Source organism: Mugil cephalus, chromosome 21, assembly GCF_022458985.1.
Source record: "Mugil cephalus isolate CIBA_MC_2020 chromosome 21, CIBA_Mcephalus_1.1, whole genome shotgun sequence".
In the NCBI taxonomy this organism is placed as follows: Eukaryota; Metazoa; Chordata; class Actinopteri; order Mugiliformes; family Mugilidae; genus Mugil; species Mugil cephalus.
Genome location: NC_061790.1, coordinates 3,070,741 through 3,085,382, shown reverse-complemented (window position 1 = coordinate 3,085,382; position 14,642 = coordinate 3,070,741). Strand labels below are relative to the sequence as shown.

The following is a 14,642-nucleotide window of genomic DNA, read 5'->3' as shown; positions in this document are numbered from 1 at the left end:
CATGATTTAAATGGTTCCCGTCAGCTGTTTTATTAACGACCTGTAGTTTTGTGTTAACATGAAACTTGTCCACGAGCTCCAGTCAGTTTCTCCAGAGGAGCATCTGACTCACGCGTGTGCGTTTAGCATTTTATTTCCAACTAAAACTTTTCGTCTTTGTGGTCTTTCTTTGGCGCAGGTGTCAAACGTATGGCTTGTGGGCCAAAAGTGGGCCGCCACAGGGTCTAATCCGGTCCTCAAGTGGAAATTAAAAAGTGCATTTTTTCCATTAAAGGTAAAAAACACAACATGACTGAGACACAGAAGGTTTTGGTTGGTGTTCCATGCTTTTACATTGACGTCACTATCTCTAGAGGCCACGCCCCCTTAGTGACAAAAACATGGTGAAATGTATCAGTGAATACACAGAGAGACCGGGAGAAATGTGGATTATCAGATCAAATCAGGGACAATTGGACTTAGTATGGATTTGGGAAAGTGGACTCACTCTCTGACCCTGATGGAAAATCCTGGCTCCATAAAAACCTGCTCATCAGCTGCAAATTGGAACTTTTATTTTGAAAGGTTGTCATACTTTCAAAATTAAAGGCGTATGTATGAAGCTGTTGCCTCGTTGTCGAGACACGTGGATTTTTTAAGGATATTTATTAAATCTAAACATTATATAAATTGAAAAAAAAAACTATATTATTATTATTATTATTATTATTATTATTATTATTATTATCATCATTGTTATTATTATTAGGTTTTCACAGGTTGTGGTTTATATTGAAGTTCATTTTGGTGCTTTTCAGATTTTGACTTGATTTTGCAGCATGTGCACCGGTTGTATTTTTATATTGTTATCTTTGGAGTTATTTTTCTTTCTTCTTTATTTATTTATTTATTTTTTAAACAGAATCAAATTATTACAAAACTGCTTCACATCACGAGCTCTTTATAAGTGTTTGTTTAACAGGTTAAACAGATGAAGCAGGCAGACGCTGTTTGCTCTGTGCCAACACTAGATGGCGCTCCAGGATTAACAGTGGTTTATTTATTTCATTCAGGATAAAGATGGAACCTCGTCCTCTAATGTGGAGCTGGTGTGATGGTGATAATTTATTGAGATTGAATCTGTGATGACTGTCACTTCGCTTCTCGTTAACTCGTCTGTTCATGTCACTGGAGTGAAAAGAGGAAATCTCTCCCCTTCATTTCCTCTCATCTCCTCTGTTCATCTCCTCCCCCAGGGCTTCTTTCCACAGATTATCCTTTCTTTCTTTTTCTTTTCTTTTTTTAATTTGGGGTTAGAAAGGTTAGAAAACCACCTCAGACCTGTGGCGCCCATCAAAAGTGTTGGATGTTTCTCCTTTTTTATCACTTTTTAGAAATGAAACATTTATTTATTTTTTATTTATTTTAAGGTTTTTACCTGGAGCATCCGTGGGAGTTGTCCACCTGAAACAAACCTGAGTAGAGTTCTGTTACCGTCCAGACGTTAGTGGAGGTTAGAATTCACTTCCCCTCCGTTCACACCTTGAGTCTGGACTCTTCTCATTTATCGGGGACAGAAAACAGCATGAAAACAGAATTAATTACAGGTGTGTTCGTTAACAGGTGTGCAGCTGCTCCAGATGTTCCTATAAAAAATAAAAAATAAAAAAAAACCTCCCCAAAAACCGGTTAGACTCCAGGGAACTAAAAGCAGCTGTTTTCACTGGTGTACCTAATGTTTTGTCCGTGTAACATGTGGTTTGACCTCAGTTCTATTCTATTCTATTCTATTCTATTCTATTCTATTCTATTGTAATAAATTGTATTCTATTCTATTTGATTCCATTCTACTCGATTCTATTCTATTTAGTCCTATTCTATTTTGTTCTATTGTTTAGTTATATTCTATTGTTTTGCGTTCTATTCTATTCTGTTTAGTTACATTGTATTGTGTTGAGTTCTATTCTATAACATCCTGCTCTATTCTAACGTTTTGAGTTCTATTCTATTCTAATTAGTTCTACTCTATTCTGTTATATTTATTCTGTTGTAATTAGTTCTATTCTGTTTAGTTCTATTCTATTGTTTTGAGTTTTATTCTCTTGTCTATCCCCTGGTTCCTGGTTCCTGGTTCCTGGGTGGTGTAGTTGTGGGTGTCGCCAGGTGGAGCTCCATCCTTCTCCCATTCAGAGAACGTGGAGGGTCCAGGACACACACACACACACACAAACACACTCAAACACACGCACACACACACACACACCTGTGCTCGCGAAAACGCACGCGCACACGGCTGTCAGGCGTGTCAGAGACGCGCTCGAGCCCGCGTGTGAGTTGAGGGTTGAGAGGTAGAGAGTCCCGGTGCTCGGTGGCTCCTCGCGGTGCTTCCTCGCTGAGCGGCGCCGCTTCTCTTGACTTGTGTCGGGTCAGTTCTCGGAGCTCGACCGCTTCAGTTTCTTTTTCTTTTATTATTTTTTTTTTCTTCTTCTTTCTTTTTCTTCTTTTCTCGCTTCTCCAGAAATAAAATGCGGTTCTGACAGGAGCCGGGGCTGCGGGCGCCGCCGGCTCCTCCTGACCGGAAAATGAAGCGTCTCTGTCGGAGGCTGGCGGTGGCCGTGGCGGTGCTGGTGTGGCTGGGAGCGCTGGTTTATCTGCTGGTGCTGAGCCGGAGGAAGCTCCCGGAGCTGGGCACCGGAGCTGGAGGAGGAGCGGGAGGAGCGGGCGGAGAGGCAGCGTTCAACCAGGTGGAGTAAAGACCCCCACTCACACCGGGGCTGCGTTTGTTTTAGACAAAAACACAGAAATCACACACAGAGACTCACGCGGTGTCCGTGGAGTTACAGCCGAGCGAGTGTTTTATGAGTCCACACGGACATTTGGACTCATTCAGAGGTAGTTGTTGGTAGTTTAGTCGTGTTTACGTCCGCATGGACACTTGTAGTTTAACTGTGACTGTGTGTAGTGTCAAAATAATATCGGAAATGGTAGAAAAAGTAACAAAACTGTCAGAAAAAGTAGCACCGGCAGCTACTAATGGAGGAGATTCACTGTGGTAATGAACAGGTGTAATTTAAATGATCCGTTTTACCTCCTCATAGACACATGTAGTTTAACTGTGATTGAACGAAGTGTCACGAAAAATATCAGAAAAATGGTAGAAAAGGTAAAAAAAAACCGGAGGAAAAGTACGAGTTTCTCTCTGGTAATGAACAGGTGTAATTTAAATGATGCATTTTATGAGACTTTTATTCATGTTTTAAAGGTGAATCCTTCACCTGCAGCTGATTTCATGAAGTTAAAAAGCAGAAAATGTATGAGATGTATAAAATGTGACGGTCTGTGGAGTTTCTGCAGACATTTAGAGACGTTTAGGAGTCAGTCATGTTTACGTCCTTGCAGACACGTGTAGTTTAGATGTGATCATGTGTAGTGTCAGAAAATATCAGACATGGTAGAAAAGGTTAGAGAGTTAAATTGTGGAAATAAACAGGTGATCCACTTTATGAGACTTTTTCCTCACGTTTTTAAAGGTGAATCCTTCATCTGCAACTAACTGTATGAAGTTAAAACGCAAAAAAATGTATGAAATGTATAACTCAGATAATTTATTGGACTTAGGAATTAGTGTCTGTGGAGTTTCAACAGGAAACAGGATATAAAATATCAGAATAAATGATCAGAAATGGTAGAAAAAGTAAAAAGAGGAGTAAAAGTACAAGAAGAAGAAGAGAGTTTAATTGGGGTAATGAACAGGTGCAAATGTTCATTACTGTGAATGATCCACTTTATGAGGTGAATCCTTCATCTGCAACCAATCTAGGAAGTTGTATGAAGTTAAAAAGCAGAAAGTGTTTGACATGTACAATTCAGGTAATTTATTTGACTTAGAAATGGAACAAAATGTGACTGAGAAGTGAGAAATTCTCCTTCTTCTTCTTCTGAGTCGTCACAGAGCGTCGGTGGTGTCATTAAGAGTCCGTCAGAGAGGAGATAATTCTCATTTCAATCGAATTTCTAATTTAACGTGCAGTATCTTGTCGTCCATGTACGATCGCGGTGCTTTCTGTTCACTAAAACTCAAACATCTACTTCTGTTTTAGTGTTTTTCTTAATTTTAAGCTTTCGTTACATAAACTATAACCTGCAGTAAACTTTAAATAACTGCTAGAAAGCCGGAAGGTGCAGGTATTCTGGAGAAAATAAGCAACGGCTCTTAATCACTCTGACCTTTTAGTAGCTGAAGTAATGTGTTAAAGGGCTGAAAGTCCTTGAAGTTCCTTCGCCTAAAACTGCTAAAAAAAAAAAAAAAAGGCAGAGTAGATGTATAGCATGGTTTTGACTTCCTATCCTTCTTTTAAATATAATATTTACCTTCATAATGACAGTAGTTTGGTGGTTGTTGACTGGAAAATACAGCAGCTTGAAGTCTCACCTCGTCCCATTTCATATCTCATAATAATGCAATAGAAATTAATATTTCACACAGTATCTAGCACACATAACAGCAGTGGGTGTGACAGGAGTGAGTCATAGACAGTGTAAATAGCCCTCTATTGGTTTAAGTGACGCGTCAGTCAAGTTCAGAGGTCAGAGGTCAGAGCTCAGAGCGGTGTGGCTGATACATGCAAGCTAAATGAAGCGATCACGGAGAATATGTAGGAAAATATCGGCTTCTAGTGAAAGTTTGCTGCTGCTTTAGGGATGAAAGGCTTTGTGTGTACAAACTATTTTACTGAAGGACATTCACTGGACACTTTGCAGCGTAGCAGGACCATTTTTATTAGAGTTTAATCTTTTATCTTGGAACACTGAGGCTCAGTAGATGGGCTGCATTCTAACGTCAGGAAATGAAGCTTTCCAACGGTATAAAACATGTGGGCACATGGACACGGGGCTGAGTTAGTCACATGTCAAACAGAGCGAAATAGTTTAGTTTTTGCTGTAATTGGGGGCTTATATAGACCGTGATTCTCAATGTGTCATTCACAAAAACCCAATAACATCTGCTGCAACGGTTTTATTTATTTATTTATTTATTTAATAGCTGCTTAAATTCATTATCAGATTGCGAATCTGAAGATAATCTGGTTCATTTTCGACCTGGCTTCATGCCCCGCGCGTGTGTGTGTGTGTGTGTGTGTGTGTGTGTGTGTGTGTGTGTGTGTGTGTGTGTGTGTGCGCGCGCGCGCGCGCTGCAGGTTGTGTGTTATGCAAAAGACCCCGCAGCGTGTTGACTGGATAAAGGTATTGATCCTGCACCTCTCACCTTGTTATATCGAGCCACCGGCAGACACGTGCAACACAATCTAAAGACCCCCCGATGGCCTAGTTTATCAGCAAATCTGCCTTTTTCTTTTTTTTTTGAACATGATGTTAGAAATCCTTTGTTATTGGAGTATTATAGCTGGGTTTTCTCTGTATTTTGTGTAAAATCCTTCTAAGGCACCAAAACAAAAGATTTTTTTATTAAGACGATCGTGTCGGTGTCTGTACGGTGCATTCCTCTGTGCTTATTCAGCTCCTCCGTCGCACTCCGGGACTCGGCATCTGTCTCAAAGTGACAAAGCGTTCATGTAGAGACAAGAAAAATACATAAATGCTGCATATGAAATCCCACGCAGGCGCTTCTACCCGTCCTCCGTGTTCCTCGCCGTTTCCAGAAATGTGTATCTACGTCGTCAAGCCACAGGATTGTCTGTTAGCATCATTAGCATACTGCGACCTCCGACCTCCCCCGAGCTCCTCGTTAACGGGACCTGGATCCTAAGCCGTGTTGTCGTCGCTGCGCTTCATAAATGTAAATGCGAACGGGGCCGCGGTGAATGAAAGGCGCTTTCAGGGAGGGCAGAGTACAAACCGTGTAAACATATACCACCTATTTATGGTTGTCTCTGGGAGAGATCTGTCACAGCGCAGAGGTTTTAGGACGGCAGAGGAATCTAGACGTGTTATATTTTCTGCAGACTTTTTTCTACCGCTGCAAAACGTTTCAGCAGAGGCTTACGGTGTCCGTACAGTAGACTGGTGATAAACTGAGCTGTGTGTTGTAAATAGGCTGCATTTATTTAGTGGTTTTGTACCTTGGAAGTCGCCTGGAAGCGAGTCTGAGAACATTTTTGTGGAGTGGAGTTGGTTTGGGAGGTATGACCAAACATGTACATCAAAGCTGCTAAAAACTGAAGAGGGACAGGAATGTGTGGATGTTTGACGAGGTGGTAGCACATGATCATCATTCAGTGGTACCAACTTAGTTCAACACAAAAAAACTAACACCGTTTTCTGGAGCCAAGGTGAAAGTTAAATTTACTCTACATTTACTTTGACATAGCTATTTATTGAGCTTAATCACGTGATCTGGGACAAAACAAGGAAGACAGGACCGACCGATATTTAATATTTAAAGATCAGTATCCAACCATCAGTACTATCAACGCTTTTGCATGTGAAGAGAAGAGATTAACATAATTTTATGGTCTGTTTTTTCACCTTAAGAGACAAACAACTGTCAAATTTTATCTTAAAAAGTTTTATACTTTTCAGATTTCAAATCTAATACGTGACATTTTGTTATTCAAGAACGATCACAGTGCTCTCTGTTCATGAAAATTCAAAATCTAATTCCGTTTTGGTGTTTTTCATCATTTCAAACTTTTATTACTCTCCCATAACCTGCAGTAAATTTTAAGTAACTGGCAGGAAGTTTAAAGGTGCAGGTATCCTGGAAAAAAGAGGCAAAAGGCAAGAGCTTTTTGGAGCAGAAATAATGCGTTGAAGGGTTAAAAGTCCTTGAAATTCCAAATAGCAAAAAAACAAGGTGGACGTAAAGCATGGTTTTGACCTCTTTTAAATGATCTGAATTCAAAATCTGTGCTACCAAAGGTATTTGATTGGGAGGCAAAAAGTCTTCATTAGGACATCCTGAGTTGTAGAACCATCTAATTGTGTGCAGAGTGCAAACATGTCCCGTATTGAAATCCTGTGACTGTGTCAGACAACGACGGCTGCAGCTGCAAATTCTGCCTCTGGGAGAAACTGCTGGTTCAGTGTTGGGCTCAGTTCAGCCACCCACTGGAACTTTGGGTTCGGTGTCTTGCCCGCTAATTGCAGGGTTCAACTTAAGGGTGTTTGTTTTATTTTGTCTTGCCCAAGGACACTCTAGTCAGGCTTTAATTGGCTTTGGATTGAACCATCAATCCCTGGCCAACCTAAAGGGTTCGGTGTCTCGCCCAAGGACATTTGGGCCAGCCTTTGGTTCACCACAGATTGGAAAGCCAAACCCTGCAATTAGTGGACAAGCCGCTCTACTACCTGAGCCACCGCCGCCCAATCTGCTTAGCCTGGTTACAGAATATTGACTCAGGAAACTCGACTCCAATTAAGATCCAAGCTACAGAATGAACTCTCTTTATGAGAGATAAAAAACAAGACATGATTTTGCTGATGTTTCTCCTCATGTGCCACTATGAGGTTTAACCTCTTATCATTCCCGCCGACGTACCCAAAGTAAATTCAGTGGAGTTCGTGAACATTTTGGACCTCATGCATGGTCATGGTCTCCTTTGAAAGACAAAACTCTGAAGTTTCTATCACAAAAGAATCAGAATCTCTCTAAGTGGTGCTGTTCTTGACTAATCCAAGTTGTTAAAAAACAGGAAGTTGTTCGGTTCGCCTGAATTTTCTTGTTTTGAAAAAATGTGTTGGTTGAATCATAATAACTTTTATCAATAACACCAGAAGAAAATGACATATTGCATCATGCAGCATTAACTCAAACACAGCTCGTGTACAGAGCTCTGATTGGTTCAAAAAGCTGCTGCTGCCCCATATACCACCCAGAGGAATGTTAAAAGTTTAAACTATTGGATGTGCCACCGTCACATTTGGCACAGGTCTTGACTTTGGTTATCTCCTGGCGTCCACTTGCACCACACTCAGTTTTTAAATGTCACATATAATTTCAAATGTGTCATTCCCCCCCCCCCTGATGGATTTGCGCAAATCTGTTTTACAGACATTTCAGTTTTTCACATAGTTTGATTTGATTCACCCCAACCCTCTCAATCTGATTGAAAATTCCTTCTGATGAGGACTCTCTGCTATGATTTAGGTGGTTAAATGAGGCATTTTTACCGCAGCAATTGTTAGCGTGCTCTTACAATCACAGATGTTCCTATGCTCCAGCCCTCTATAGCTGAAGGACTTCTTAATACAGGATGTTAGAAACATGAAGGGGGAGCACTCTGCAGTTTCTTGTTCTTATTATTGAGCTGTAAGTCAGTTGCCGTTTGGAAGCTCTTATCTCAACAAGGGACAAAATCTGATGCAGCACCATCACAAGCCTGTAGTCCACCATTGATGATGTTGTTGTTTTGAGACATTTGATTACATCGTGTTCATATTCAGGCGTCCACACAAATGAAAAAAAGAAATGCCACAGGCTCCATATTTGGCTTTTTCACCCTGGAACTTGGATTCAAAAAGGTTAGGGTTAGAGTTATGGATAGGGTTACCGTTAATGGACTGCGGGTCCAGTCACAAAAAATTTGGATCCCTTATGACGGTTGGCTTAAACATGTAAGCCTTTTGTGGTTTCACCCAAAAATTGTCTGTGTGTGGACATGGCCTTAAGCAGCTGGGCCGACAGGTGAAAGAGTCAGGTCGTCTGCAGCAGAAATATCGACAATGACCTTCTGTAGACACGTGAAGAAGGAAAGCTCTGGGATAAAGAGGACTTTCTATGAGGAAAACCCCCGACTGAGCCAGACCAGATCACGATAAAGTATGAGCCGACGCAAGGCCAGTTTAGAAAGATGATAGGAGTGAGTATTTGGGGGTTGTTTTGAGAAGAAATCACTGTCATATAAAAACGAGTTTATCTCCAAAATTATGGCAATTGTGGAGACACTCTGCATAATTCAACGTTTATGAATAATCCAGGCGGTAAGAGTATAGTAATTATGTGTCAGAAGAAGCTCTTAAGAGATCAACAATTCTGAGAGAAGAGCCACCCTTTGTCTTCAGGCTGAGGCTCGCCTTAATTTATTTCTGTATTTTTTTTTTTTTGTTTTTGCGTGAGTGGGAGGTGTTTTCAGATGGTTGATAATTCCGGCAACGGAGCTCTCGTTGTAAGTTGACCTGGAAAAGATCCTCAGCCTCAAATATGAAATCTGAAATATAATTAAGCTACTCAAGTTGGAGGGAAGGAAGGCAGCTGCAAGCACTTTAGCCCATCAAGAGAAGAAGAAGGAGAAGGAAAGGGAGAAGGAGGAGGAGGAAAGCCTGTCTTGTGTGGACTTGTTCTGTAAGCCTCTGAGCTAATTCATTCATTCAGCCTGTGTGTGCACTTGTGTGTGCACTTGTGTGCAAGTGAATGTATTATTTTCAAGTCAGGACACACACATGTTGGCTAATACTCATGCCAGATACCGGCTTGCCAACTTAAGCTTTCCAGTTATTCGCTCCCAGTGTAAATCTGCAGGATCTGTCAGCAGGTGTGGACTGCTTTGTATCATCATTACAGTGCATGCAGTCTGTTCGTATCGTTAAAAAAGAGAATAAATTAGGGCCCTTTCTGGTGCTGTGCTGTGCTGTAGTATCCACACACTAGTTAAAATGGGAGCGCTAGGGAAGTGAGGCAGGCTTAATTACAGAAAAGATATTTGGGCCAAAACCAAAACCAAAAAAAAAAAAAAAAAAACGGTTGGAAAGTGTGTCTGTTGAATTAAAAATAAAGTCCCTGTTGTGATATTTTTAATTCAGTGGGAATATTTTCAAACACAACTGTAAAAATCTGATGTTCTCGTCAACATTTATCTCTTAGAATCTGTAGAAATGTTACCGTGTGAAAACCCAAAATGCATGACCATGCAGATTGTATGCAGTGATTGGTTTTGAAGCTCAGTGTGGCTTGAATGTCATCCACCTACTTGTAGTTTTAGATGGTTGAACCAGTAAAAATATTTCTCACAAAGCTGGAAGTAAACACACATGAGTCTAATAGGTGCTCTTACGCTTTAACTGACGTGCACCTCCCCAGAGATTTAACTGTGTGATCACAAGATCCGTGATTGGTCCGCTTGGTAGTAGCATGTTTCCACTTTAATTTTCCCACTGCTTCTCCGTCTCTAATCGATTGCTTTGGACCAATAAAGATGGAACACATCGAGGAAAGGTTAACTGAGGAGGTTTGGAGATACAGACATTTTTGTATGACTCAACTTTGGTGAAATTTTGGCTAAAGTTTGAGTCGTTATTGTGGAAAGTGAAGCAAATGACACAGCACCAACGGGTGTTTGGTTGGTGTTTTGGTCATAAGTTTTCGAACACTCCAATATTTCTTTCTTTTTTTATGGAAATGTGTGCAGTTCAATGTCCCATTTTACTCCGAAATGAAAGCATAGATGAAATAAACAATTGAAGTTAAAAAACCCAAATTATATTTTAAACTTATTCTGGACTTTTATATTCTAGACTCATCAAAGTAACCATCTTTGTGACATTTTTTCTTTCTAAAAATAGAAATCAAATATTTTTCAGAGCGTTCTTCAATGTTTTGTTGCTTTCACTCTTCTCTTCGTCCAGTTCATCCCAAACCAGCTCCATGGGGTTAAAGTCTAGAGACTTAACCATGGTTCACTCCGTGTTTTCAAGCTTTTCATCTTGTTTTTATCCTGAGGTAGTTCTGGTAGAGCTCGGACTAAAGTTTGGGATCATTATCTTGCTGTAGGATGAATCCCTGACCAACTACACCAGAGGATACTGATGCTGTTCTAAAACTTTTGACCTGTAGTCTAGGTTACGGCGTCTATGTTTGCCAAAGCACCTTAAATGAGCTTTTACACCCAACTTTTTAACAAGCAACACAACGGTGCAAACTGCAATAATTGGTTCAATTTTACATCCTGAAAGTATAGAAAATTCCTCGTCTTTCTTCCTCCTACACATTATCTACTCCCGAGGTCTTCTCTCTGCTTTCTGCATTTTCAGTGATTTCAGTAAAAGTTGCTGTTGGTGATCAACTTTAACTCCAACATGAATCCATGAATTGTTTGAAGCTCACAGAGAAAATCAACAAAGCGTACTTGTTGCTGTTTTTTTAATGCCAGAAGGCACCCCATCACACCAGTAGAAACGCTTGCCGTACAGGATGCTACAACATATGTCGGCCACGACGTTGGTTAGATCCGTTGCAGCTCGTGTGGATGCACTTCGTCGGTTCTCGAATGGATTCCCAATAAAGGTCAAAAAAAGACAGGAACATACTAGGAAAAAAGAATAATCATTGCTGCATTGTGGTGAAAAATCGTTCCACCCAGAGACTGCGATGAGTCATACTTGTAATCAGATGTTGTTTACATGGGCTCTTACCCTCATTACCAGACTAATTACAACATGTATTCATATTATTGAGGTGTATGTAAATGTGGCCCGTTGCTCTGTTGGGCAGCTCGCAGATGGAAGTGTGCAGAGGTGTAAACATAAGGCAGACTGTTGCTCAGAAACCTCCAGTGGTTAGACCTCCACTATGTGAACAACAATCAGCAGGTAGTTAATTTGTTCTCTGAAGGATCCTTCATGTATTTAGGCTACCTGTTTGTGGCTGCAGCTTTGAATATATGCAGAGTGTTTGTGTGTGTGTTTGAGCCAGGACTGAGGATGTGTGCTGTCAGCGCTACTCGTGGTGCTACATGCTATTCAGATGCTAATGCACGATTCCCTTTCCACACGGGATTACCCTCCAGTTTACCTAGCACTTCCTGCACATACATACGCACAGAAATAGCGTATATGCAGGATCACACCCTCATCTGCATCTGCACACCAGTAAAGAAAATGTTATTTCTTGCACATACACACCACACACACTGAGAGAGCCTTTGGAGAGCCTTTGAAGCAGCATGGTGGAGTGTGTCCTCAGGCATGTTGGCAGGGGGTCTTTATGCAGTTTTTGCCTTCAGAAGTCTCAACATAAGAGGAAACAATCTGGTGGTTTCGCCTCTTTCTCTGTCTCTCTCTGTCATAAATAAATGTCAGCCATCCCAGGGCAAGATGTTGATCAGATTTCAGACAGGATTTAAAGTATGATGAGCCAGAGACAAATTAGCACCGAAGACTCCATTCATGTGTTAACGTTAACGCACTGTGGTTTCTTTATGAGGCACTTTGTTGTTGAGTGTTTTTTTTTTTGGCAGATGATCTGATGTTAAATGTCCTAAAGTTGGTCCCCTGTAGATTCCTAAAGTCTTTCCTTGTCTTCTCCTAGAGTCAACTGCATTCAGTCCAATAAATCTTTCTAAGTTAATGTCGTGTGGAGGGGAGCTCGTACTCATACTCCCGAACCCTTTGACTTCCAAGCTGAAGCCCTATTTGCATGGGATTGGTTCTACCTGAGGACGTCCTGTGATTCAAATATTACCCCCTACGTCTGTGTTTCATGTGTCACATTCACAAAGGGATAAACAAACTCTGTGTTTGACACTAAATCCACCTTCAATATTTATGGCTCTGCTACTTTCCATCTCACTCCACTGCATGTCAGGGACAGTTTTACACTATAATGGATGATGAAAATATATTTTTGATACCATTTAACCCGGGGAATAGATTACCAACAACCTGACGGTATTTAAATCAGCTTCACCTTTGCCGATGAACAGATTAATGATTGATTTAATGATTTAATCTGTTTAAACGGAAATAGTTCAGTGACATCTCGATTTTGGGCTATAACATCTGTCCAAACTTTGAATTATCGTACATACTTCATAATTCTTAAGTGACAAGAGGCAGAAAAAAAGCTGCAAATCATGTAATTTTTACTTTACAAATGGACATGGACGATTCACACGGTATTAAGATCACAGACGACCTCCATGATTATTAGAAATTACCGGAGGTCCCCAGGTAAAACTAGTCCCGTGCAAATAGAGCTTAAGAAATGTATTTTTAACCTATATTAATAGAGTGCACTGTAAACTGAGTATTTTCTCACATCATTATTAAAATGTTCACACAATTGTACAAATTCATACAATATAAATACTAGAGCTGTATATTGTACATTTTCGAGCTATGGTCATCTGTTCAAAAGTGCTATATCTCAAAAAGTATAGAAGCCACTTAAACTAAGATATTTATATATATAATGTGTTCATACATGTGCAATTTTGTGTATCTTACACATTGAATGACTAGCAATGGTTAGAAAACAGGTACAAAAAGAGAAATTTAGCACTTTATTGTCTTCTGCTACTACTACCCAAAAAAGATCAGCCGTCTGTTTTCAGTGCCAGTTAAAGGGCCGTCGCTCTCCGGAGGGTTTGTCTCCAGGAAATTTTTCTCTTCTTTTAAATGTTTGGTGTTGGTTGTTGTTGTTTTCCAGACACGCTGCATTTTTTTTTCCTAGGTGTCGAATCACGTTCTACCCCCTCACCAAACATTCACAAATTCTACTCATCCTACAAATTTCTGTGTTTCTGACTTCATTTTCCTACTAATTCCACACAGCAGACATGTTTAGTCAACAGATATTTTTCTTCTTTTTCATCGATTTTTGGCAAATTTGACTCCTGGCTTGGTTGACGCCCGATACCAATTCAGTCATTTAAAAAAAAAAAAAAAAAAAAACCTGGATCTGCCCCAATGCCGACCGGGACATCCCTAGTATGAAACAGCAACACATTGCAAATTCTACCAGGGGACTCGTTGGCACCAAATTGCTGAGAGGATTTTACTGCAAAATAGCTGCAGGAAATGTTGAGTTTGCAATAAAACTGGCTCATGATCCTGAAAACCAGCAATGGCACTGGAAAAATGATTACATTATATAATGATTATAAGTCAATTTAAAGTGAATTTAATGTAGTATATTTTTTTTAAAGAGCTGAACTGGTGCATTTTTATTTCTGCTGACAATCACCGATTAGCCATAAAAACAATTTAATTATGTAACGTGATTAAATCTGGTTCATTATTACTTTATTTTACCAAACCAATGTGACCTTCTTGTGGAAAGGAACACGTCTGGTGACGTCTTATCAGCCGCTGGTTCAGGTTCGTTTCACTCGTGGTGAGTGTTTCACAAACGAGGCCCCCGGTGCCAGAGGCCGGGCTAGTTAGCCAACCTGCGAGCCCCCACCCCGCTGCACCGAGAGCCTCGTATAAAACATTATTATTATTATTCCCTCCCTGGGAGCTGGTTATAGGCGCTCTGAAAACTCATTTCCCTCTCCTCTTGTCCATGTGAATACCTCCTGATAGGGAGAGGGGAAGGAGAAAGGGAACAATAACTGCATTTCATATGACGGCTGAAATGAATGATTTCAGATGCAGTTGTGCATGCAGTTTGTGCGTGTAATTGTGTAATTTAGCTTTGTGTGAGTCATTGTGTGCGTGTGCCATTGTGGAGCGATTGGGCGTTGTGATACACAAGGCGAGCACAGTGATTGGAGCATCGATCTTGTTTCTTTGAGGAATGGAGGAGAAAGAGCGAAACTGAGACAGAACTCAGAATGAGAAGAGAATCTATTAGAGAAAAAAATGGAAGTGAGGATGAGTTAAAAATACAGAACAATCATAGGATACAACTGCAGTTTCTCAAATGTCCACTTGAGGCAGGCTCCAAACGTGAGTCTATCCTCATGTTATGTCAATGTCCAACTTTG

General features: G+C 40.5%; 1 protein-coding gene across 1 annotated transcript in view; it reads left to right on the top strand.

Annotated features, from left to right (window-relative positions):
* The first annotated feature begins 2,186 nt into the window (after positions 1–2,186).
* galnt14 (UDP-N-acetyl-alpha-D-galactosamine:polypeptide N-acetylgalactosaminyltransferase 14 (GalNAc-T14)) overlaps positions 2,187–14,642 on the top strand; it is a 169,772-nt gene continuing 157,316 nt past the window's right edge. Inside the window, exon 1 of the mRNA XM_047574094.1 lies at positions 2,187–2,723. Within this exon, the coding sequence (XP_047430050.1) occupies positions 2,562–2,723 (162 nt within the window). The 5' untranslated portion in view covers positions 2,187–2,561. The remainder of the gene's footprint in view (positions 2,724–14,642) is intronic.